Source organism: Pelophylax lessonae (genome assembly GCF_965119305.1).
Source record: "Pelophylax lessonae genome assembly, chromosome: 3".
In the NCBI taxonomy this organism is placed as follows: domain Eukaryota; kingdom Metazoa; phylum Chordata; class Amphibia; order Anura; family Ranidae; genus Pelophylax; species Pelophylax lessonae.
The window spans coordinates 447,763,641-447,790,657 of NC_138770.1; the positions used below are offsets into that span (position 1 = coordinate 447,763,641).

At 43.8% G+C, this 27,017-nt stretch overlaps 1 protein-coding gene across 3 annotated transcripts in view; it reads left to right on the forward strand.

The window, feature by feature from the left end:
- The first annotated feature begins 15,582 nt into the window (after nucleotides 1-15,582).
- Nucleotides 15,583-27,017, forward strand: part of LOC309548989 (protein-L-isoaspartate(D-aspartate) O-methyltransferase) — a 156,520-nt gene continuing 145,085 nt past the window's right edge. Inside the window, exon 1 of one of the 3 annotated variants that reach the window (XM_082248924.1) lies at nucleotides 15,583-16,055. In XM_082248924.1, coding sequence (XP_082105050.1) covers nucleotides 15,776-16,055 — 280 coding nt within the window. In that variant the 5' untranslated portion in view covers nucleotides 15,583-15,775. The remainder of the gene's footprint in view (nucleotides 16,056-27,017) is intronic. The other 2 variants (XM_082248926.1, XM_082248925.1) reach the window with 2 other exon arrangements.

Below are 27,017 nucleotides of genomic sequence, written 5' to 3' on the forward strand. Positions count from 1 at the left end.
CGCACCTATTTGTGACTATGGAACCGTTCATACCGTTGCGACCTCGACTTGCACCAAAAGGTTCCTGCCCTATTTTTGACAATTTCATGTGCGACTTGCAAAGACATCTGTGCATGAAGTCTCACAGATCTTGGCAGGACGCACATGAAATCGCACTGACCGGTGGCTTTAAAAATGTGCTGAAGTAGTGCGATTTCAAAGCCATATTCAGTGTGAATGGGGGTAATACTGCTTTAAGTTTTAAACATGAAAGAAGCAAATTGGTTGTCATGCACAGCTGTTCCATATTCAGGCGGCTCCATCTTAGTAAAATCTCCTTAATGGGGGGAATTTTTTTAAAACTGGTGCACCTATACATAATCAATTATATGTCTGTTTTCAGCTTGTTGATTATGGCTCCTTTTCACACGGCCTTTCCGATCCAATCCGCATGCCAGTTTTTCAGGCGGACCGGATTGGATGCTCCATGCAGCCCTATGGAGCGACGGATGTCAGCAGAGACATCTCGCTGACACCCGCTGCTATCCGATCCTGTCCGTGAAATCCAGACAGATGAAAACCCTATTTTCCATCCGTCTGGAGGATCAGATAAGATTGGATGAGAATGGACAGGTGGTCCGTTCTCATCCAATCTCCCATAGAGGAGAGCAGGGCTCTGACAGCTCAGTCTCTGCACACAGAGCGCAGGCGGAGCTGTCATCCGCCTGCTCACCGGGGACCCGCTGAGCAAAACGGACTCCGAAGGGCGCATCGCCCGTGTGAAAGGAGCCATAGGATCTGACTTTTGAGACCCCAAGTCAGATGACATGTGAAAATCTATGTTTACCTATGAGAGCCGTCTTAACTGATACTACACAAGTCTATCTGACTCTAGAAAAGGTTCCTGCAATACTTTGGTCTGCCATTGATACGACTTCAATGCCACAGAGTGTAAAAAGTCCTGTTTTTACTGCCCCCCAAACTGCAAAGGCAGCTGGGCGGAAGTATACACATTCGGCTGCCGCAATGCTTTGATTCATAGTGGTGGGATCATCCTCCACTGCACTTAGCGGGCAGGACTGCCACCAAATGTAACCCACGCCACAACCTTGAGAAATACAGGTGCATCTCAAAAAATTTGAATACCATCAAAAAGTTAATTCATTTCAGTAATTCAATTCAAAAAGGGAAACTCATATACACCGCTTAAACAAACAAAGGAATACTTTTTATCAGAGTACAGCATCAAGTTAGATAAACCCCTAGGATATTGATCTGGTCAGTTAAGTAGCAGAGGGGGTTGTTAATCAGTTTTAGCTGTTTTGGTCTTATTGAAATTAACAACAGATGCACTAGATGGGCAACAATGTGACAACCCCCAAAACAGGAATGGGTTTTACAGGTGGAGGCCACTAAAAAAATCTTTTCATTTTTTCTGTTTTTCACTAGTTTTGCATTTGGCTAGGGTCAGTGTTACTACTGATAGCATAAGGTGATACCTGGACCCTATAGAGGTGGCACAGGCAGTCCAACTCCTCCAGGGTGGCACATCAATACATGCCATTGCCAGAAGGTTTGCTGTGTCTCCCAGCACCATTAATTATCCCAGCTCCCATCAGCAAGACCTGTATCTGTTCCTTTGTGCAAGAAGGAACAGGAAGAGCACTGCCAGAGCCCTACAAAATGACCTCCAGCAGGCCACTGGTGTGAATGTCTCTGACCAAGCAATCAGAAACAGATTTCATGAGGGTGGCCTGAGGGCCCGACGTCCTCCAGTGGGCCCTGTGCTCACTGCCTGGCATCGTGCAGCTTGATTGGCATTTGCCATTGAACACAAGCATTGACAGGTCAACCACTGGCGCCCTGTGCTTTTCACAGATGAGAGCAGGTTCACCCTGAGCATGTGACAGATGTTAAAGGGTCTAGAGAAGCTGTGGAGAAGGTTATGCTGCTTGTAACATTGTTCAGCATAACCACTTTGGTGGTGGGTCAGTGATGGTCTGGGGAGGCATATCCATGGAGGGACGCACAGACCTCTACAGGCTAGACAATGGCAGCCTGACTGCTAATAGAAATCTGGATGAAATCCTTGGACCCATTGTCAAACCCTACACTGGTGCAGTGGGTCCTGGGTTCCTCCTGCCCCACAATGCACAGCCTTATGTGGCGAGAGTTTGCAGCCAGTTCCTGTAAAATGAAGGAATTGATACCATTGAATGGCCCCCAAGCTCGCTTGACCTAAATCCAATAGAACACCTCTGGGACATTGTTTCAGTCTATCTTACGCACCTCAGTTTGTTTAGGAGCTCAGTGATGCCCTGGTCCAGATCTGGGAGAAAATATCCCAGGACACCATCCGTTGTCTCATTATGAGCATGCCCTGACGTTGTCAGGCATGCATTCAAGCACATGGGCAAAACAAACTACTGAGTACCATTTTGAGTTGCTGCAATGAAATTTCAGCAAAATAGACTAGCCTGATGCAGCATTGTTTCACTTTGAATTTTGGGGGTGTCTTTGAGTTCAGCCCTCTGTAGGTTGATAATTTTCACTTCCATCAAAAGATGTGGCATCCTTTTGTTCCAAACACATTACCCAGTCCATATCAGTATAGATATCCAGCATGATATTTTTCCCCATTGAGATCTGATGTGTTTTCAAAGTGTTCCTTTATTTTTTTGAGCAGTGTATTATATAGATTCAATAACACACAAAGTGATATAATTGAACAATTTCTTTCTTTTATTTTGATGATTATGACTAAAGCCCCGTACACACGTAGCGATTGTCGGCCGTAAATATTCGGCCGCTGAACGATCGGCCGATTGTCGGCTTGTTAGTATGATGCTTCCGACAACCGACTGCGACCTTTCGGCCGAACAGAATCTGGCGTGCAGACTAGAAAATTTTTGTTGGCCGTCACCAGAACGGCCGATTGTTCGCCAGTCAGTACAGAATTCGGCCGACTAACAGCAGATGATCAAGACTGGGCATGCTCAGAGAAGAAAAAACACACGGAAAGTTAACCATCACATGGCATCACTTTTGCAGTCGGCTGTTGTTGGCCGACAAAATTCGTGTGCAGTCTTTAGCACTTTTCAACCGACAGGACAGCACCGGACAAAAAACGGCCGATCGTTCGGCCGACATTCGGTACGTGTGTACGGGGCTTTACAGCTAGTGAAAACCTAAAATTCAGCTTCTCAGAAAATAAGAATATTACAAAAGACCAATAAAAAAAAAAAAAAGGATTTTTAATAAAGAAATGTTGGCTTAATTAAAAAGTATTCCCATGTACATTATAGTATACACTCAATACTTGGTCGGGGGGTCCTTTTGCATTAATTACTGCATCAATGTGGCGTGGCATGAAGGCGATTAGCCTGTGACACTGCTGAGGTGTTATGGAAGCCCAGGTTGCTCATCTGGTCAGGCGAGTTTGCTGGCAAATCAAGCACAGTGATACCATGATAAATAACCTGGGTATGGTACCTTTGGCAGTGTGGGTAGGTGCAAAGTCCTGATGGAAAATTAAATCAGCATCTCCATAAAGCTGGTCAGCAGAGGGAAGCATGAAGTGCTTTAGCGGACCAACACCAGCAGATGACATGACTCCCCAAATCATCACTAACTGTGGAAACTTCACACTGGACCTCATGCAACTTGGATTCTGTGCCTCTCCACTCTTCCTCCAGACTTTTGGAACTTGATTTGCAAATAAAATTCAAAATTTACTTTAATCCAAAAAGAGGACTTTGGACCACTGAGCAACAGTCCAGTCCTTTTTCTCCTTCGGCCAGGTAAGATGCTTCTGACGCTGTCTCTGGTTCAGGAGTGGCTTGACACAAGGAATGAGACAGTTGTAGCCCATGCCCTGGATACGCGTGTGTGTGGTGTGGCTCTTGATGCACTGACACCAGCCGTAGTCTACTCCTTCTGAATCTCCCCCAATTCTTGAATGGCCTTTGCTTCACAATTCTTTCAAGGCTGCGGTTATACTTGTTGCTTGTGCACCTTTTTTCTACCACACTTTTTCCCTTCACTCTTTCCAATAATATGCTTGAATACAGCACTCTGTGAACAGCCAGCTTCTTTAGCAATGACCTTTTGAGACTTACCCTCCTTGTGGAGGGTGCCATTGTCAGCAGTCTTCCCCATGATTGTGTAACCTACTAAACCAGACTGAGAGATCATTTTAAAGGCTCAGGAAACTTTTACAGGTGTTTTGCGTTAATTAGCTGATTAGAGTGTGACACCATGAGTCTACAATATTGCACTTTTTCACAATATTCTAAGATACTGAATTTTGGATTTTCACTAACTGTAAGCCATAATCATCAAAATTAAAAGAAAGAAATGCTTGAAATATATCACTCTGTGTGTAACTTATTTATATAATATATAGTTACATAGTAGTTGAGGTTGAATAAAGACATCAGTCCATTCAGTTCAACCTGTACAGGTGTGTGTGTCAGTGGCCTAATCATTTCCCATAACCCTGAATGTTGTGATCTGTGAGATGCACGTCCAAGAGTCTTTTAAAAGTAGCCATACTCCCTGCAGCTACCACCAATTGTGGAAGAGAGTTCCACATTCTCACCGCCCTTACAGTGAAGAGCCCCTTACGCAGCTTATGGTTAAACCGCCTCTCCTCTAATCTCTTTGTGTGGCCATGTGTCCTCTTGCACTCCTTGAGACTAAATCGTTTTTTACCTATGCTGGGATCGCCATTGAAGTATTTGTAAATCGTTATCATTTCCCCTCTCAGGGCTTGTAATCGCTCCTTGTAATTGAAAGGTAATACCCCTTGGTAGGTATAATTCTGCCGGCCAGTCTCCCTTCAATCTGCAAAGAATATACGAGCGCTCGGAAATACAACATCTAGACAGGTTAGTGTTTCAATGGTGTATTCGAATATATGTATCCTGAAGACAGCTTATATACAGTACAAAAAGGAGGTGACAATTAGTCTTCCCAGACCACTAAAAATACGTTATACAATTACTTCATCATGCATAGAAAGCAGGAAAGGTGTTCACATACAAAGAATGTTTACATTCAGGAAGCAGCCCAGGAAAGACCGAATCTGAAATAATACACAGGACAGGCTTCTCTCAGTAAAACACAATCGAAGGAAACTTACAATGGAAAAGAATTGAAGGAAGCCCATAGCTTTGAGAATCAGCATCCTATAGAAAACCTAAATTCTTTAAAATAGTTACAGTTCATAAAGGGGGCCTCTGGATAAATGAATTTAAGCATGGCTAAATTAATATCACTTATATCAATCCTCTCATTTGTCATAAAATGACAATTAGAAGTCTTGTTTCCAAAATGCATCATCTTGTGTTGCCTTCTTATAAATACATTGGCCCATTTTTACAAGCAAATATATAAAAAGAAGAAGAAGCAATAAACAAAATTAACATTCCAGCTTGTCTGATCCATGATAATACAGATCCAAAAAAATCTCCAAAACTTCTCATGATACCTCGGCCTTTAAGGTGGTAGATACAGTTAGTAACAGTCCATACAAGGGAAAACACTGAAAATGAAGTCAGGTATCAGCAACCACAGTTTGTCTGAGTCCGGTGAAACTGGAAAAGTCATTTTCTACAGGGTCAGGGCGGTCTGCCCCCGTTAGTACCCCCTTTTCTTGACTCTCCTGTTCAAGGTCAGGGCGGTCTGCCCCCGTTAGTACCTCCTTTCTTGCTTCTGGATCCTCCGGCTCAGGTCCTCTCCGCACCAACTTCACTCTAGTGGCATGGATCCAAGTAGGGCTGTGTTCGGTCAAAACAGCGGCCCTGGTAACTGCTACCACGGTGGTCTCTGGGCCGTAGGCGAAATCCTTTTGTTTCTTTCTTTTGGGCAGCAGCTTCATCACCACTACGTATTTTCCTGTAAAGAGAAAAGAGAGGTGCGAGCAACTTTTTGTTCCGTACCACTTGATTCAAAGTTTCAATTACTCTTTTCTTTGTCTTTATTTGTGCTATTCATTCTTTCCATTATACCTGAACTCTGCGGATAATAATCTATCTTCAAGATTTTAACTAGTTCCTGGCATATTTTTGATATGAAAGCTGGAGCATTTTTTAGAACTAATTCAAAGCAGGCACCCCCATCCAGGAATAAACTCCCGATTGAGAATGCACGCGACCGTGTGGGCATCTCCCTTTTTGTGGTCCTAAATGCTTCCACTCATCTGCTGAACACGTCCACTATTGACTAAAAAGAACTCTTATTTCTTCCCTGCTTTGGGCCTATATGTGAAATCTATTTGTAGATGTGTGAATAGGTTTGATGGGTATTGGAGATGCTCATGTTTGGCCTGTTTGTTTGGATTGTTTGTTCCTAATATAGGTGATGCATCTAGCAACATATGCTTGCATTAAACTGTCAGTAATACTTCATATGTTCTTTCCCACCCCCTGTGTCCAATTCCATAATACTAGGCAATAAACAGTGGAGCGCTAGCTGCGGGGATACACACAAGAGCTCCCCTCTTTTAGAAAAAGGCTATTCACAACTTTTTCTAAAACATCACCTAAGTCCTTTAAAACCTGTTCTGTAGCATGCGTTTGTAGCTTTGATAATGTGTGATCTTTTGGCCTGGAGCAGGAAATTATCTACAAAAACATCTTCTACTCCTTCTATGGCTGCCTATATATCAGGTTTGAGTGTAACACACCCTTTAATACCAGTAGCCCATTTAAAACTGGGGCCTACCTAGGGCAAATGATGTAGCCATTCCTATTACCATCTCACAAGATGCTATGTGCTATGTTCAGAGTCACTTCAGGCATGCCTTTAGGCCTGGATTGCGACCATCTTTGGACAAAAACTATAGGGCAAAGTCTACCACCATACTCCTGGGCAAGTACACCTGCCATGGTCTTACAATTGTCCCTTGCATAAACACAAAACATTTTTCCATGATTTGGGAGGCCCAGTGCAGGCGCTACAACCATAAACTCACTCGCTCTGACTGGCCTCCACAGAGTGACTACATATGTCATATACATATTGTAGCGGGACTGACCCATGAGCAGGTGTCCATCCCCTCTTGCGTGGTCTGGAGAACTATAGAACAGACAACCAAATTGTCTATTTAGCCCCTAAGGCATTTCTACACCAGGTCAGTTACCTGGACTGAAAAACAAGAAACAAAGATGGCTGTGTCTCCTTGTCCAATAGGACGCTTAAAAAAAAACCACATTACTTAAACCAATCACTGTAAAGTGGGTAGCATCGGATGGTATGGCTGTCAGTAGAGATGGCATATCAGATACCACTTGCAGATAAAGAACTAAAAACTTTGTGGCTTAGTGACAATTTTCCAAAAAAACTTTTTGGCTTCATGCTACTCTAACAAAAATCTGGCCAGAGGTTCCCCTCTTACAATAGAGGAGAACCGTAAAAATATCATTCAAGAACTATAATCAGATAAAAGTTAATCAGATTTGAAACTTTTGGCTCTGTGCTAACAGGGTCCAATGGTCACACTAATTGCGGTAACTCTTTCTGTCCAAAAATAAATTCTATAATAAATTATCTCAAAATATCCTGCCGACAACAGCAATTAATGTTTTGCCTAATAAAATTGTGTTTTCTATTCACTATTATTACTCTTTCCAGAGGTTTCTATGTTTTATACACAATGTATAAATGGAAAACTCCAAAAAACTTAAAAAAAAAAAAAATAATTGCATATGTGTGGGAATGCTGGCACTGTTAGTCCTACAACTGTTCCAAATTAGGAAATGCTAGCTGCATTTCCAGAAGTGACCCCCCTCTTTTCCCCTCGCGTAAGGAAATGTAGTAGCTTAAAGCGTATACGATAAGGTCTTTAGAGAAGCAAAAATTTGTGCTTGTCTGACATTACGAAGAAAACTACACCTGCCTTGGAGAATGAAACTGTGGGGTACAGGTGTGGTCAGGGGTATTGGGTATTTGTAAGGTAATATTATTATAGGGGGGGCCTATGTTGAAAATGTCCTACTCTTTGATTTGCTTCTTCTGATAAGGCCTTTGGAAATGTGTGCTGACAGGCTGTCTTTCTTCAAAAAAGCCAGCCATATCGCTTTCTGTTATGGCTTTTTGAAAACCTTCCAAAGTTTTTGTAGCCCAATCAGAAACTTGCTGTTTTACAATTAACATGTACTGTGACTTTAAATTAACAACAAATGTTTGAATTATAAGACTGTGCTATTCAGCAGTGACACCTAACTGCCCAAAACTCACCTGTCTCACCTGTCTTCTGTCTATAGGCAATCGCTGTGGACTATATCTATGTGTTTAAAGACTTTCACTTTCACTTCTAATAGCTCTACATCGCTTTTTCCTATTCTATTGTACTAATAAGGGCATAAATAAACCAATTCTCCCCGCTTTTTCCATGTACTTTATATTACAACTAAACATTTACTAAAATATTTAATTGTATCCTAATATCTCTAAGGCTGGCCACACATGTCCGGACAACTCTTTATCGTACAATTTTCTGTTAGATCCACCACAAACCACATAATAAGAGGTCAAAATTAAACATATTCATTTGTATCCAATTAGGTAGGTGTTTGTACTACATAGCTGAAGGTAAATTTCAAGAAAATTGTAAGAAAATTGTAAGAAAATTGTATCGTGTATGGCCAGCATCAGAAATAAACCTTTAGTATAAATTCACAAAACCATAAAAGAAATATGTCTCTAAGATTTACAAATTCACTTAAATATATCTGGGTCCTTAGACCCTCTTTATGGTTAAAAAACATTCCTGAAAAGCCACTTGGTGTATGTATATTAAACCTTAAAATTTCGACTCTGAATTTCCCTTCTTGGAACAACCCCAAAAAAAAACCCTTTCAGAGTCTTGACTGATACTCCCAGGTATAGTGGCTATCAAGAAGGTTTTCCTACCATTATCGACAAACAAACAATACACATAATAAACATTTATCTTGATTTGTCTGATAACCTACGATCGGTCAGTCAGTTTTTACAGTAATAATGTGACTGTCGCTATCAGGAACAGTGTGTTATGTTATCAGTCCGCAGGCGCAATTTTTACAAGTCATATATAATTATATATACACAGTTTCCATATATGTCAAACCAGTAATCGTGACAAATAATTTCCTCTTATTAGACATAAAAGTAAATGAATTTAAATCTCTACACCAAAGTGACAAAACAGTTCATTTAACTTACCAACTGACATTTCATTCTTACAACAGCACAATAAGCAATATAATAAAAAGCACAATAAGCAAAAAACATGCATAGCACTCTTAGCAGGTTGAAGGGAGTATTCCTACCACTATTTAAATTTGCCTAGGCTAATAATCTGACTGTGAGCTACCTCAGCTCAAACAGCTAATAATCTATCTGTGAGCTACCTCAGCTCAAACAGCTAATAATCTGTCTGTGAGCTACCTCAGCTCAAACAGACCTATTCTCCTGTGCTACCACAGCACTAGGGTTCTTAGAAATGTGCCTGCAATCAGGGTGTCATAAGACAGAAGAGTCTCACTTACCTCTGATGGCAAAGTCACATCCCACTTCTCTGACACCAGTTCTGAAAGGTAATACCCCTTGGTAGGTATAATTCTGCCGACCAGTCTCCCTTCAATCTGCAAAGAATATACGAGCGCTCGGAAATACAACATCTAGACAGGTTAGTGTTTCAATGGTGTATTCGAATATATGTATCCTGAAGACAGCTTATATACAGTACAAAAAGGAGGTGACAATTAGTCTTCCCAGACCACTAAAAATACGTTATACAATTACTTCATCATGCATAGAAAGCAGGAAAGGTGTTCACATACAAAGAATGTTTACATTCAGGAAGCAGCCCAGGAAAGACCGAATCTGAAATAATACACAGGACAGGCTTCTCTCAGTAAAACACAATCGAAGGAAACTTACAATGGAAAAGAATTGAAGGAAGCCCATAGCTTTGAGAATCAGCATCCTATAGAAAACCTAAATTCTTTAAAATAGTTACAGTTCATAAAGGGGGCCTCTGGATAAATGAATTTAAGCATGGCTAAATTAATATCACTTATATCAGTAATTAAGGTTCTCCAATCCCCTAATTAGTTTAGTTGCCCTTCTTTGAACTCTCTCCAATTCTACCACATCCATTCTGAGGATTAATGACCAGAACTGGACAGAATACTCCAGGTGTGGCCGGACCAGGGTTTTATAAAGTGGTAGGATTATAGCTTTGTCTCTGTAGTATATCCCCTTCCTTATGCATGCTAATATTCTGCTGGCTTTGACAGCTGCAGCTTGACATTGCATGCTATTACTTAGTCTATCTTCTACTAGAACCCCCAAATCCTTCTCCATCCTGGATTCCCCCAGAGGTCCCCCCCCCCCAGAGCATAATTTGCGTTTATGTTTTTTGCCCCCAAGTGCAATACCTTACACTTCTCTACATTAAATCTCATTTGCCACGTAGTTGCCCACTCTGTTATTTTGTTCAGCCCATTCTGTAAGATTTCTATATCTTGATGAGAAGTTATTGCCCTGCATATCTTTGTGTCATCCACAAAAACTGAGATTGAGCTACTGATCCCGTCCTCTATGTTATTGATAAATAAGTTGAACAAAATTGGTCCCAGGACTGAGCCCTGGGGGACCCCACTTACCACTCCAGACCAGTCTGAGTATGCGTTTTTTTTCAACACATCCACAGGTTTCCCCCTATCTAGCTCACCGCTCACCTCCTCGTAAAAAGTTAACAGATTGGTTTGGCAAGAACGTCCTTTTGTGAACCCGTGCTAATTACTGCTGATGATACTGTTGACCTTAGCAAATTCTTGGATATAGTCTCTTATCAACCCTTCCAATAATTTACATACAATTAATGTCAGGCTGACCAGTCTATAGTTTTCCGCAATATCCTTCCTCCCTTTTTTGAATATTGGTATCACATTAGCTTTTCTCCAGTCACCTTGTACAGTTCCTGTCAATATACTGTCTGTGAAGATTAGGAACAATGGTCTAGAAATAACCCTACTGAGTTCCTTGACTCTAGGGTGCAAGCTATCTGGTCCTGGTGAGTTATTAGTGTTAATGTTATCAAGTCTTTCCTTGATTTCGCCCTCTGATAGCCACTGCAGCAAGTCTTGTGATGTTGTACTAACCAGACAGTCCTGGTCTGTATACCCCTCCTTTTCGTTTGTAAAAACCGAGAAGAAAGTATTTAGCACAGTTGCCTTCTCTGTGTCCTCTGTAACCATCCTCCCATCGTTGTCAATTATGTGTGCAACATGCTCTGATGTTGTTTTTTGCTATTAATGTATTTAAATAATTTCTTCGTGTTTTTTTTAACTCTCCTCTGCTGTGTGTCTCTCTAAGTCATTTTTAGCCATCCTGATTCTGTTTTTACATTTCTTATTAGATTCCTTGTATTGGTGGAAAGCAGATAATGTCCCCTCCATTTTATATTTCCTGAAGGCCATTTTTTACGCTTCAATAAGCATTTTTACATTGCGGTTTAGCCACCCTGGTTTGACCTTGGGTCTTCTAAATTTATTTCCCATTGGAATGCACTGTGCAATACTTTTGTTTAATATGTTCCTAAAGCTTTCCCATTTTTCCTCTGTGTTCAATGATCCTAGGGTTAGGTCCCAGTCTATGTTCACTATTATTTAGCACATTTTAGGAAAGTTTGCCTTTCTGAAGTTTAGAGTCCTTATGTTCGCCTCGTGCCTTGTTGTCTTATGATTTTCTTTAAATGTAATCATCCTGTGATCACTAGAACCCAAGTTGTCCCATACTTCTACATTTGAGATTAGACTAGAATCATTTGTAATTAATAGATCTAGCAATGCTTCTTTTCTAGTAAGAGAATCTACTATCTGAGACATGTAGTTGTCCTGTAAGACATTCATTAAATAACTAACCTTTACTAAGTGAGCTGTCCCCTCTTCCCAGTCAATATCAGGATAATTGAAGTCCCCCATTACGATGACTTGTCCCTGCTTAGCTGCTATTCCCAACTGTGAAAGAAATTCCAGCTCTACCTCCTCGCTTTGGTTGGGGGGCCTATAACATACCCCCACTATTACTTTCCCCCTTACTTCTTCCCTATGGAGTTCTACCCACACGGATTCCACCTCCGCCCTCATCCCTTCCATAATGTCACTCCTCTCCACCCCCCTTACGTTATTTTTGATATACCCCTCCCCCTCTTTTGCCTTCCCTGTCCTTCCTATACACAGACTACCCTTCAATATTTGCCAGCCAGTCGTGTAATGGGTCAAACCAAGTTTCTGTTATTTCCCACAAGGTCTATGTCCTCCTCATGTGACAACAGTTCCAATTCCTCCATTTTATTAGCTAAGCTCCTGGCATTCCTGTATATCCCTCTTAGTGTTGTTGGAGTCTATTGTGATTTATCTTTAGGTTTATTCCTGCTCAGTTTGTGGTTTGTCCGCTCATTCCCCCCAGTAGTTGTCATTACAGTTATATAGTCACTGCTGACCCCCATAATAGCTTCAGTCCTTTGTTCACTAACTGGCACTACCTCAAATCCCCCCTCCCCCCCCCAACACCTAGTTTAAAAGGCCCTCCAACATTGTGGCCATCTTTCTTCCCAATAGAACTGTACCATCCCCATTAAGGTGCAGCCCGTCCTTACTGAAGAGCCGGTAACTGACTGAGAAGTCAGCCCAGTTCGCCAGGAACCCAAACCCCTTCTTCCTACACCAGTTCCTAAGCTCCTTCTGCCTCTCTGGTGTGGCTCAAGGTACAGGTAGTATTTCAGAGAAAACCACTTTGGAGGTCCTTTTCCTCAATCTATTCCCTAAGTCCCTGAAATCATTTTTTAGGATCCTTCACCTTCCTCCTACTTTGTCATTATGCTTACATGCACCATGACTGCTGGGGCCTCCCCAGCCCCCGCCCAATAATCTGTCCACCCGATCCGCTATGTGCCAAACCCGAGTCGTTTTGACAGATAGCTCTCTCTGTCCTCCTAATAATTGAGTCCCCTACTACCACTACCTGTCTATCCTTTCCTAAGTCTCTTCCCGGAGCCGTCGTTCCCCTGACAGCTAGGAGAGGGTGCCTGCTCTAGCACTGCCACCCCTGAGCTGATAACCCCATCTTCATGCAACTTGGCATATTTGTTGGGGTGTACTAACTAATAACTGGCCTCCCTAGTGCTCTTCCCTCTTCTTCTAACTGTCACCCAACTGCCTACCTCCGTTGCCTGCGTCTTCAACCTCCTCCATGCTGGCCCCTGCCAGTACCTGCTGGGTAATGTCCAAGCTCCTTTTCCAGGTTGTTAATGCTGCGCAGTGTTGTGACCTTGTTTTCTAGATCTAGGATCAGCGCTTCCAGAGAAACAAGTCGCTCACATCTCACATTGCGGTATTCGCCCTCGATTGGTTCATCAATGGAGCAAGATGTGCACTGAGTGGCATCCCCAATCCTATTTGACGTTATTACCCTCTGTTCTATGGGGATATTAATATCCTGCTCATTTTTTTTACCTACCCTATTCTAGCTCCCCTGATACTAAAACTACTCCAGTTACCTCCCAGTCGCTCCTCTCACCTGGCTCTCAGTCCCCAGGTGCTCCCACTTTCCGGTTACTCCTAGTCAGGAGGTACTAAGGTACTCCCGCCTGCTAAGTTACACCCAGTCACTATGGCACTCCCGCCTGCTAAGTTACACCCAGTCGCTAAGCTACACCCAGTCCTTAAGGTACCCGCAGGTACTAAGGTACTCCCAGTCACTAAGGTCCTCTCAGGTACTAAGGTACTTCCAGTTGCTAAGGTACTCCTGCCTGCTAAGGTACTCCCAGTCGCTAAGGTACTCCCGGGTAATAAGGTACTCCCGGGTAATAAGGTACTCCTAGTCGCTAAGGTACTCCCAGATAATAAGGTACTCCCAGGTGCTAAGATAATCCCAGATACCAAGGTACTCCCAGTCCAACTGCTTGACTGCCCTGGTCTGATGTCAGATCCTGTGTGTGATCCCCCTCCGCCCCCCCCTCAATCAGCCGAACAGCCCAACACACTCACAGTTTACTGCTGTCTCCTCTCCTGTCAGAGCCCATCCATCCTCAGTCTCCACTCTCCGCAGCCTGTCACTGATCCCGGTCTGTCTTGTCTGTCACACCGCCCAGAAAGCTTCCCCTCAGCCCCACTCGGCGCCCCCTTCCCCCCCGACAGTCTCGTGCACTCGCTGCACGGCTGCCCAATTTCTCTCTCTCCTCTCTGCCTCTAGCAGTCACTAAATTAACTTTTTGATGATATTGTGATATTCAAATTTTTTTAAATCCACCTGTATATGGGGCTGCAACGCTTTTTAGAGGAGTAGCAAACTCTGCCACTAGTGTAAACCTAGCCAAGCTCAACTAAACCCTCCTATCATGTACAACCAACGACAATTCCATCTCAGCCTCTGTTTGATCTGTATTTCCTATGGTGCTGCAGTGATCAGTAGCGACTCCAGCCATTTATTAAATTGACAGTTCAGTTGAGAGCACGAGCATATGTGACAGTTATCATTCATAGCTGGCCTTAAAACAGAGCTCCACCCAAAAGGGGACTTATTCAAAGTGTGGATACACACTATACAACTTTTGTTGTTAGATTTACCTTTAACTATGTAGTGCAAGGGCCTGACTGATTGCATACAAATTGAAAGTTTTAGATTTGCCCTCATATTAAGTGGTTTTGGTAAATCTAAAGACAATTATATAGTGTGTATGGCCCATTAGGCCACGCCAGACGTTAAGCTGTAGTAGTTGGATTTGAGGTTAGAAAATACAAGAGGGCAGAGATAGGCTGCTATAACGCGAACGCTGCTAAACCGTGCATTAACGCCAATACAAAACGCTTCTAAAAGCACGTTTTTACAGCTGCTTTTTCCTGGCGTCAGAACTGGCTTTGCAGCACCTTTTTTTTTTCAAACACCCTGTGTGCATGAGGCCTTACAGCTTAGGGGCCCCTTTCAGACGTATTATTATACAGGATTTGCACAGTGCTTAACAATGTGAGGGAAGACAATACAGTTAGAGTACAGTTCAATACAGGAGGAATCAGAGGGCCCTGCTCGTTAGAGCTTACAATCTAGATATGACCTAAAAGTCACACAATTTTGACTGGACTTGAAGCAATGCCTATGGACCTCAAAATGCATGAAATCAGCCCAAAGTAGTGCAAGGACTACTTTGAAGTCGTTTGCAACTTGAAGTCACACAGATATGAACGGTACTCATTGGAAATAATGGAGTACGACTTGTAATGCGATATTGCAGTCCCAAAGGGGCCGAAATGAGGTAAGCTACAGATAGAATGACAGTAGGGGGTTGTAATTCATTTACATGCACAGTGCATCTGTTTCGGGGAGGAAAAGCTGGAGTTCCGCTCTAAAAATAAAAGCTAGAGGCTGTTTGGTTGCCGTACACTGCTGATCTGGATTCTGGATGTATGCATTTACTTATTCACGAAGGATATGACAGGATCACTTCCTTAACTCCAGAATGTAATAGCAGCAGCAGACCAGCCCACCGCTAGAGGGCGTGGCCCTGTCACCCTTATTTTGAACATGCACAGTACGTCTCGCACTGCAGCACGTCAGGCCGCGCTCTCGGCCTTTACCAACACACCGCGCCCGAAGACAGAAGCCGCGAACTATGTCACTGTCACCCGTATTCTAAAAAACGGAGAGGACATGAACATACGCTGCGGCCTTTCCAGCTCCAGCCGCCATCCAAACCCCCTCAGCCGTCGCCGCCCAGCACGCTCGCTTCAGAGCGTCACGTGCACCAATGCCCTCGCTGGGCGTGGCCGAAAATGCGTCGTGTGCGAACGAACTGGGCGTGGCCGTCCGCCTCTCACACGGCCCTGAGCATGTGCGTGGTCCCGCCCCCTCCTACAGCGGGCCCCCGGATGACGTCTCCTGGCTGGGGGTGCTGGGCTTCCTGGGCAAGCTGCTGGGCGCAGTCGCCGCGCTGAAAGCAGCAGAGTACCTGCTCCGTGCGCTGTGTGCAGTCATGGCCTGGAAGTCAGGGGGAGCCAGCCATGCCGAGCTGGTCGGCAACCTGCGCAGTGAGTGTGACAGGAGCTGTGACATCATTGGACAGGACAACAGCAAAGGCTGTGTCGTATTACATCCATAGGCGCAGTGACAGGACCGTGCTACCTGTGTACATGTGTATTAGCTGCATGCTGGAGCGTGCATTCATTTGTATGGAATGAGTACAGCTTAGTGTATCACAATGATTCCTTATATGTATGAACTTTCTGGCACCGTGTTCTAGGTGGACAGGTTACCATATAGTAGTTTGGCCTTTGAGGTAGTCATTCTGTGCTCTGTATATGACATGACCTGTATGAGATCAGAGGGCACCCTGTGCTATGACATTGTTTATTGATGCTTTATTATTTATTCTTATTAATATTCCATTTATGACAGGTGTATTTACATGCATTTGATATTTGGCGTAGCAAAACCCATTGATCTGAGAAAATATATATACAGGTGTATGTGACCCATCCAGATCACTTTGAAACCTTAGATTCAATGCTGTGGAACATGTGTAGGTAACCTCTGCATACGTGAGTAGGTAATCTCTGTCATTCCCCCTGTTGTGGGTGAGAATCTAGCTAGGGCGTCCTCCTAATTTCCCCGCTATCCACGCATCAAACTTGCGCACCTTTTTATTAGTCCAATCAGCTGCAGGCTAGGTCATTTACTGTTTTGCAGCATATATTAAAGCGGAGCTCCACCCAAAAGTGCAACATCTGCTTTAAAGAGGAAGTAAAGTCCCCCCAAAAAATCGAGAAAGCGAAAGGCATAATGAGCTAGTATGCATCGCATACTAGCTCATTATGTAGTACTTACCTTAAAACGAAGCCCCCGCCGTGCCGCCACCTCAGCGACAGGACGGCGACATGTCCGGCCGTCCTGCTTCCGGGTTCGCGTCCTCCGGCCATCTGATTGGCCGGAGGCGCGATTACATCACTCCCGCGCATGCGCGGGTGAGCTGCTGTTCACGGCACTGAGCTCTGAAGGAACGGCACAGGTGGCCGTTCCTTCAGAGCGCCTGCGCCGATGACGTCATCGGCAGAATGCACTCTAAATATCTCCTAAACGGTGCAAGTTTGGAAAATATTTATAGCACCTATAGGTAAGCCTTAATATAGGCTTACCTATAGGTAAATGTTTTGTGAGGTGGGTTTACAACCTCTTTAAGTAGTCTTAACTAGGGATCGACTGGTTATCGGGGGCCGATATGCACTTCCCTAGATTATATCAGCATCGGCCACCGAAGTGACTGGTATTGCAGATATTTCGGGAAAGTGCTTGTACCGGAGTGATGCCTGCAGCTAGAGGCATCACCCCGGTACCGGCTTCCATAGCCGACGAACGGCTTTCTTGTAATGACAACCGATGCAGCTGAGAAGCCGCTCGGCTGTCATTACAAGGAGTGGGAGGGGATGTCGCCCCCCCACCTGTCTTCCACCGGGAAACACGGGCAACCAGCCTGCACAGCCCCCGAAGAGAAGACCCGATCAAAGCCGCATTTGGCTCTGATCAGGGCTCTGTGTAAAAACCTGGAAGTGATGTCATGACATCACCTCCGGGTACTCGGCGCCAAATTCAAAAAAATTACAGCATTCAAAACAGCCAAACTTGGCGTTTTGAATGCTTTTAAGTGCAGAGGAGGGGTTAAGGGGCTTTTAGACCCCCCAGATCCCTCCACAAGGGTACCTGTCAAGTAAAAAAAAAAACAATTTTTGTTTTTAAATGTACGAAAATACCAGCCGACACTGATATGCGATGACCATAATATCAGTAAACGATATTGGTCGATCCCTAATGTGACCCATCCAGATCACTTTGAAACCTTAGATTCAATGCTGTGGAACATGTGTAGGTAACCTCTGCAAATATGTGTAGGTAAATATGTGACTCCCCCCTGTTGTGGGTGAGAATCTAGCAAGGGCATCCTCCAAATTCTCCGCTATCCACATATCAATTTTGTGCTCCTTTTATTAGTCCAACCAGCTGCAGGCTGGGTCGTTTGCTGTTTTGCAGCACATATTAAAGCGGAGTTCCATCCAAAAGTTGAACATCCACTTTTAGTCCTAACCCCCTGACATGGGACATTTGGCATGCCATTTTTTTGGGGGGGAGTGGGTACTTTGTTTATACAGGTTCCCATTTCCGCTCAGAGCGCCTCTCCCCCTCCCTCCCCGCAATCTTCAGGGACACGTCGGAGGTCCCAGAAGATTGCAGACCAGTCACGATGCCCAGCGCGACCCGCATCCAGCTGTGAAGCCACAAGCTGTCAAGATGCGCAGCGCAGTACGCACCTATCTGTGAAGCTTGAAGCCTTCACTGCCGGGTGCCCACACTAGTGATGCCGGGACCAGAGGGAGAGAATCGAGGCTTCGGGCGGCCACATCGCTGGACTGTGGGACAGGTGAGTGTGTGTTTATTAAAAGTCAGCAGATACACTTTTTGTAGCTGCTGACATTTAATAAACACTGAAAAGCCTGGAACTCTGCTTTCATAAAGAAGCAGGATGCTACAGATGTTAGTCCCCTTATATGAACGCATTCTCATGTGGGTGTGTGTGCACATTAACCACTTTAGCCCCAGGAGGTTTTACCCCCTTATTGACCAGGCCATTTTTTGCGATACGGCACTGCGTTACTTTAAAGCCTCTTGCACGCTGCAGTCTAAAGCTCAGTACAGCTTTTTTTTTTTCTGAGCTAAAATACAGCCCATTCATTGTAATGTGCCTATGCAGGTGGGCGCGTAAACGAGCGCAGTGCATTCTAAAGTAAGAACAAAATAGAAAAATCTGCATTTTTGGGCAGTAATTTACGCCTCATGCTTGCAAATGCGCACAAATGCTTTTTTTAAAATACACAAAACAAGAACATGAGAATACGTATGCGCAAAATTGCGCAAACCCATATGCGCTAAAATACATAAAAAAATAACATGAAAAAGAAGATGCTCAAACAGGAGTATCGTGAAAGAGGAAGTAAAGTCTAAAGAATAATTTGTACCCATAGGTAGGCTCATATTAAGGCTTTACTGTAAATATCTCCTAAACGTGTATCATTTAGGAGATATTAACATTACATGCAGCCAATGACGTCATCGGCGCATGCGCTCTGAAGGAACGCCACCTGAGCTGGGGCACCCCAGAAGAGGAGGATTGGGGCAGCTGCTCTGTGCAAAATCCTTGCACAGAGCAGGTAAGTATAACATGTTTGTTATGTTTATAAACTTTGAGCAATTAAAATCACTTTAAGGCAATGAAATCTTAATCCCGCCTTTTGTTTTTGTGCTGTGGGACAGTGAACAAATGTTTACCCTGACATTTCATTTTCCTGATATGTGCCTTTTGTACCATGTATTTGTGTTAAAAAGTATTCCTGGTAATCCTGCCAGTCCTAGCTTCTTGTTTCAAACTGACCATGCTAGGCATGGAAGCACATCAATGCCAGAGTGATCAGTTTTCTGTCTGTGCTGGGAGCACAGCCTTCCTGTCCTTTAATGGCCAATACGTAAGCTGACACCCCCCCCCCCCCCCCCGCACAGCCATTCACTGGGAAAATCTGTGTACCTCTGCTTCTCCAAACCCCACTCCTCGAAGCCCCTTACACAGCTGAGAACAGAGGTCATGTGATCTATGTGCTCACATTTAACCACTTAACGTCTAGCGGTGTAGACCTACGTCGGCTGACTTGGTTGTACCGGGGTGATGCCTCTAGCTAGCGTTTTTTTGAGCCGGCGATATGCTTCCCGGCGGTAATGACCGATGCGGATTTACCCCAGCGAGCGGGAGGAGACTTCCCTCTCGCCGCTTTCCACGGCTTTGCCCGGTTCTCCCGTCCCACCAGGAGACCCGATCACCCAGCCGACACGTCCGCCAGCTGGATTGAGTCCCGATCAAAGCCGGATGCAGCTTCGATCGGGTCTCCGATGACGTAACCCGGAGGCAGCGTCCATGATGTCACTTCCGGGTTACTCTGCTGCTAAAGGCGGCAGATTCAAAAAGTGACAGTATTCCAAAATGCCGCTTTCGGCGTTTTGAATACATGGAAGTGGAGGGGTCTAGGGTCTTTTAGACCCTCAATCCCTCCATAAAGAGTACCTGTCACTGCATATTGTTGTCACAATTCTGGCTACAGTATGTGCTCATGTGGTACACTGATTAGTTCTGTCAATATAAAAAGGTGTTCCTAATGACCACTCCTTAGGTGTATAAAATACACCTGTCCACAGAATCTTTCTTCCAATCAAACCTCACAGCCAGTTCACACGTCTGGGGTGACCGCAGTCCGTTTCTAAATCTAGGCGATTTTTGGGTCCTATTTAGAGAGTGAGAATTCAAGTAAAAATTTGCACCTGAACCGGTGAACAAAACCGCAGCGGACTCAACTGCAAACCGCAGCCAGACATGTGTGAACCTAGTCTTTATGCAGCTACCAGCTCCTGAATTCAGAGCTGAGTTGTCACGGTCATATAGGCAGGGGGCATGGTTATCGGCATTGCCATTGCTGATTCATAAGCTTGAAACTTGTCGGGTCGGCACCTGAACACCCCTAGTCATGCCCAATGTTTCCTAGATTGACAGCTCTGCCAAAACCCTTGCACTGTGAGCAGCAGGGTCAGGGAGGGGGAAGCAAGTGAGGTACAAATGAAAGGAGGATTTGGCTAAGTCAGGTAGTGTAAATTTAAGTTTTTTTTTTTTTTGTTTGTTTATTTTATGGGGCTTGTGTATCACTAAATAGGTCTGATGCTTTATTTGTACTTTAAGGGCTAAATCATACCTAACTGCTGTATTACCACACTGCAACTGATGTGCAGTGCCTTCTGGTCGGATTGTAGCAGGGCCAATGTGCCAGTATTGCCTGTGTGTGTGTGTGTGTGTGTGTGTGTATATATATATATATATATATATATATATATATATATATATATATATATATATATATATATTAGGGATCGGCCGATTATCAGCAAGGCCGATGTATATCGAGGGCTGATATTGACTTTTGCCGATATATCTGTATCCACCCCGGAACTGGCGGATATTGTCGATATTCCAAATATTGCTCATGTAAGGGTAAAATGTCACATAGCATAATTCCATTTACAAATGTTATTGAATATGCCACTCACATATGTAAAAATTAAAGCAATTCCACATTAGTAGATCTGCCGGCAGATCGGTATCTCTCACCCACTTGCCGTAAGTGATACCCGGGTGATACTTGTCCGTTCGGCATCCACTCAATACTGCTCTGTCTCTTACCTGCACCATCTCCCACCCACCGGATATCGATCAGTCTCTCACCCACTTGCCATAAGTGACACCCGGGTGATACTGCTCCGTCCGGCATACGATGAGGATCTCAGAGGGCGTGACCACGCACGTGACCTCCGAGATTGTATGCCAGACGGAGCGGTATCACCCGGATGTCACTTACGGCAAGTAATACATATGTACATATGTGAGTGGCATTTCAATAACATTAGTAAATGGAATTTATGTTATGTGACATCATTTTACCCTTACATGAGCATCACCACCTAATGGCTGGAGGAGGAGACGACTAGTCTCGGACCGTGACATAGGATGTACAAAATATCGACCCTAATCGGCCAATACCGATATGCGATGGCCAAAATATCAGTATCGGCAACAAAAAAACGATATCGGTCGATCCCTATAGATTATTTATTTATTTTTTTTTTTAAATGAACTTGATGACATTTTATGTTTATAAAATGTTTTTTCCCCAAGTCATCCTCCCTCCAGGACGGTCACATGGGAAGCATACTGATTCCTGGAAAAGGAGCTATCGGTGTTTTTTTTCTTTCCTTTCAGCGCACACCACCACAACGCAGTGGTGTGAACGGGGCACACTGGAGACGAGGCATTGTGGGGTTGATATACTAAAACTGAAGAGTGCAAAATCTGGAGCTGCTCTGCATAGAAACCAATCAGCCTCCAGGTTTTTTAATCAAAGATGAAGTTAGAAGCTGAGTGTCTGCAATGCACAGCTGCCCCAGATTTTGCACTCCAGTTTTAGTAAATCAACAACCCCTTTGTCCTGTCATGTGGTGGGAGTTCGCTGGAATAGCCACCCAACACAGTCCCACTGCGTCTAGTGTTAATATAGCCTAAGTGGACGCTAGCATGATATATGCCCCAGTGACAGGTTTTTACCTGTTGCTCCTGCCAGTAGATTTTCCACTTTATCCTTTGATTTTCCACTTCATGTATTAGGGCAATTCTGAAATAAAATCAATGCAGTTGTGTCACACTGTAGATAGGGTTGTCTACAATGGGCATGTAGTTTTAGATGGACTTTAAAGCTGAACTGCAGCCAAATAAGTGTCGGTTCACACTTCCGCGTGTGCGGTGATCGCATGTAATATCGGAGCGCACTGCTCCTTCATTATATGCGTGCAGTGCGAATTCAGCCATACACTTTATATGGCTAAATTCGCACTGCACCCGCACAAAAGTCGCACATGAGGCATTTTTTCAGCCGGATCGGATCGCACAGTGGTTCACACTTGTGTTATCCGATCCTGTGCGAACTGTCACATCGCACTGCGATATGCGATCAAACTGGGGGTGTCGTTAACATTTCATTGACACCCCCAGCGTATCGCATATGGCAGTGTGAACTGCCAGGGGTGCGTTTGCGATGCGGGAACAGGCTGCAAATTCGCAGCCTTCCCGCATCGCACAAGTGTGACCTGGCACTAACTGAATACAAAAAAAAAAAATGCGTACAAGGTAACTTTTTACCTACTGAGATTTACACATCTCTGCCTCACAGCACAGCCTGCCTAGCAGGGGGGGTACAACTTGGTCTCTCTCTGCGTCAGTTTAACTTTTACTTTGACATCCTTCCCAATCACACCCCTTGGTTTGGCAGTGAAAGGAGAAGCAGCACACTGATTATTTATATCGTTGCCACTTTATTCTATTCTCCTATCAGCATGTTTATTGCACTACAGCTCACCTGTCTGGCTTCATGTGCTGCTTTTTCCTCTGTCTCTGAGCTCTAATGTAAGCTATATAGTAGATTTTGAGAAGCCAATAAGCCAATTTCAAGAACAATGCCTACATTCAAACTGCAGATTTGATGATGTCAGTAATGAATACATGGCTGCATTAACCGCTTGAAGGCCAGGCATTTTCTGGCCCTTTTTGCATTAATGTGAAAAATCTGTTTTTTTTTTTTTGGCTGGAAAATTACTTGGAACCCCCAAACATTATGTATTTTGTTTTAAGCAGAGGCCCTAAAGAATAAATTGGGGTTTGCTTTTTTTTTTTTTTTTAATGACACACGATATTTGCACTGCAGTTTTTTCAATTTTTTGGGAAAAAAATATATATATATATTTTAACCACTTCCCTCCGCCCTATAGGCAAATGACGGCGGGAAAGTGGTTGCATTATCCTGACCGGACGTCATATGACGGCGGCAGGATATTGCGCTCTGCACGCCTCCCGGGGGCGCGCAGAGCCCCCCAGTGCCCTCCCCATCAGTGCTGCCCACCAGTGCCCATCATTGCCATCTATCAGTGCCGCCTATCAGTGCCCATTATTGCCCACCAATGCTGCCCATCAGTGCCACCCCATCAGTGCCTCCTCGTCAGTGCAGTCTCATCAGTGCTCATCAGTGCAGGAAAAAACGTATTTATTTACAAAATTGTATAACATAAACAAAAACAACTTTTTTTTTTTTCAAACTTTTTAGTCTTTTTTTTTTATTTGTTTAGCAAAAAAGAAAAACCTTGCCGTGATCAAATACCACCAAAAGAAAGCTCTATTTGTGGGGGGAAAATGACATAAATTTGGTGTAGGTACAGTGTTGCATGACCGCGCAATTGTCATTCAAAATGCAACAGCGCTAAAAGCTGAAAATTGGCCTGGGCAGGAAGGGGGTGAAATTGCCCTGTATTGAAGTGGTTAAAGCAAAAAAATCAGTATATAACCCGATTTTTTTTTTTTTTTTTTTTTTTTTTTTTTTGGTAGAATATTAAAGATGTCACACAAAGTAAATTGATACTAGAAATGTCACGCTTTAAAATTTTGCACACCCCTTACAGCGGCGAAATATTACGTAAATTTTACTATCCATAGGCAACGCTTTGAAAGCCTTTACTGGTTACAACTTTTATATCTACAGAGAAGGTTTAGTGCTAGAGTTACTACCCATGATCTGTCGTTTGGGGCAATACCTTATATTCGTGGGATGATTAATGTTTGCGTGCCTGTGGGACCAATGGCACGCGTTCGCCTTTGGGTTCTAGGACGGGATGCACTTTTATTTATTTTTTTTTTTTATTCTAGCAAGGAATGTAAACATCCTTGTGACAGCAATAGGGACGTGACCGGTACTCTTTATGGAGGGACCTGGGGTAAATAAGACCCCACATCCCTCCTTTTGCACTTGAAAGCATTCAAAACACCAATATCAGTGATTTTGAATACTTTTGACTTTCAAAAAATGCCGATAACAGCCAGGTAAACTGGAAGTGATGTAATGTCATCCCTTCGAGGTACCATAGCAGAGATCCTATCAAAGCCAATTCCGGTGTTCCGTGAAAAAACAATACCCGGGAGAAAACCATACCCTCGTCCCTTCCGGTGCACCTACGGAGGGTATAGATTTATCACGGTAGTGTGTGTAACGTTACACTTGCGGCGGTTACATTATAACAGCTGTGCTGCAATATGAGTCATCTCCGCTCCTATCCCTGACACTTCCCTGATCTTGGATAATAAATATAAAAGCGTATCACGGAGCCGACATCTCCGTCCTTTAGATTTCATACACCCTCGGCCGCTTTTATATTTATTAGCCAAGATCAGGGAAGTGTCAGGGATAGGAGCGGAGATGACTCGTATTGCAGCACAGCTGTTTTAATGTAACCGCCGCAAGTGTAACGTTACACACACTACCGTGATAAAACCATACCCTCGGAGCATGCGCACTTGTCAGGCCCTCAGCTGTTCAATGACGTATCCGGGGTTCTGAGCATGCGCACTGCTACGCTGCTCAGCTGTTCCTGACAGGAAGTGACGAGGGTATGGATTTCTCAAGGGGTATGGTTTTCTAACGTTACACCGGCTTTGTATAGGCCGGCCGACATGCTGGCTGGTAGCTTGGGTCTCCCTGTGGGACGGAAGATCCTGAGAAAGCCACGGGAGGGGGTTGTCGTCCTCTCCCGCTGCTTGTAATAGCAACTGAGTGGCCAGTTAGCCATTCTGGTGGCTATTACAAGAGAGCCAACCATGGGCTCAATTAAGTTGGTACTGGGGTCATGCCTGCAACAACCACTTAAAGGCAAATGATGTACCAGGTACGTGATTTGGCGGCAAGTTGTTAATTTGTCCCTTTCGTATCTGTCTGAGTTCAGTAGACAACAAATAAAAGCCCTACTCCAGCGAAGCCTTTTTAGACACATACAGCAGCAAGGATAAGATTTAGCCTATCTGAATAACAGTTGACCCCTGTAAGTTTAATAGTCTGTCCCAACTGTCACTTTGATGGATTACTTCACCTGCATGTAAAGATGGCGAAAAATATAAAGTCCTGTGAAAATATAAAATAAAAAAAATCATCTACTGAATGCTATCGTTACGGGTATTAAAGCAGAAGTAACTCATGTGATTTAAAATGGTTTTAAAGGAAGAATGTTTTTTTACCTTAAAGTGGATGTAAACCTCAGGCATGAAACATGAACAAAACACATCATTCTAAACTGTGTACTTGTCTCAGCACTGAGTAACTTCAGCTCCCTGCTTTTCAGAGCTGAGAGATCCTGGGTAAGTTCTGCATCCTAGATGTAGAGGACATATGACTGCAGATAAACAGGTACAGCTTATGTAGAAGGATTTGTTTAATCTATGTACTTAACTGGTTATATGTGAAAAATTCCAACTAATTTTAATGCATTCCCTGCACTGAGGTTAAAAAATTAACAATAATTATTTCTCAGTCATAAATCATTGGCTGAGACCTGTTGACAAAATCCTGCGGTAGCCATTGCAGCGGGGGTTAGCAGGGGATGCATACCCTTATCCCGGAAAAGGCTGGGTGACGTTCATGTACGTGATCCAACCTGCCTGTGCCACCCGCCCACAGTACATTTAGTGTAGGCGAATAGGAACTGGTTAAAATCTTTTTTTTTTTTTTTTTTTTAAATCAATGCACCTCCACAACTTGCATATTGCAAGTATTCCAGTGAACTGAACCCGCAATCAGTGGAGTCACGCGAAGTGGAGAAAACAACCTTTTACAAGAGAATGGCAGCAATGCAAAATACAACTTAGTGTGCTTATGATATACCTTTAAAAAAAAAAAAAAAAAAGGAGAGGGCCGCTATCTATCGGCATGCTTCGGCCATCCATACAACAGGGCATAGTAACTTGAACTCAAGAGGGGCTAAGGTAATACATCACTGTCTTTAGTTTCCAGCAATGTATCCCAAATCTCATGGAACTTTTCAGGGCACCCCCTGGTGTCATGGGTAAGCTTGTGAGGAGGCTTGGCCTGATGCAACCGGAAGAACAAATTCTAACAGAATGTGCACTTTCTAACGAATATAGCAAGCTGAAGAAATCAGATATACATGTAAAACTTATGTAGAGAGATTTGTTTCATCCCTGTGTATCAGCTGAGGCTGTTCACTTCACTGGGTATATGTGAGGGTTTACATCCACTTTAAAGTTCTTAAAAACCTGGAGATTGGCTTTAAGTCTAGATCTCCATGATCATACCCGGTAATTTAACAGTCCTATGTACAGCTATAACTTAAAGCTGGCCATAGATGAGTCAGTTTTTTTCTTTATTAATTGAACCAGTCGATTGAAGAAAAACATTGACCCAACTCCCTAATCCGTGCTCTCAATGTGGATGGGGGAAACCTCCCCGCTGTTTTTATATTCTGACAATGTGGAGATTTCCCCAACTGTCACCGTTGATCAAGCGTAAATTCTCCAGCAGGCTGGC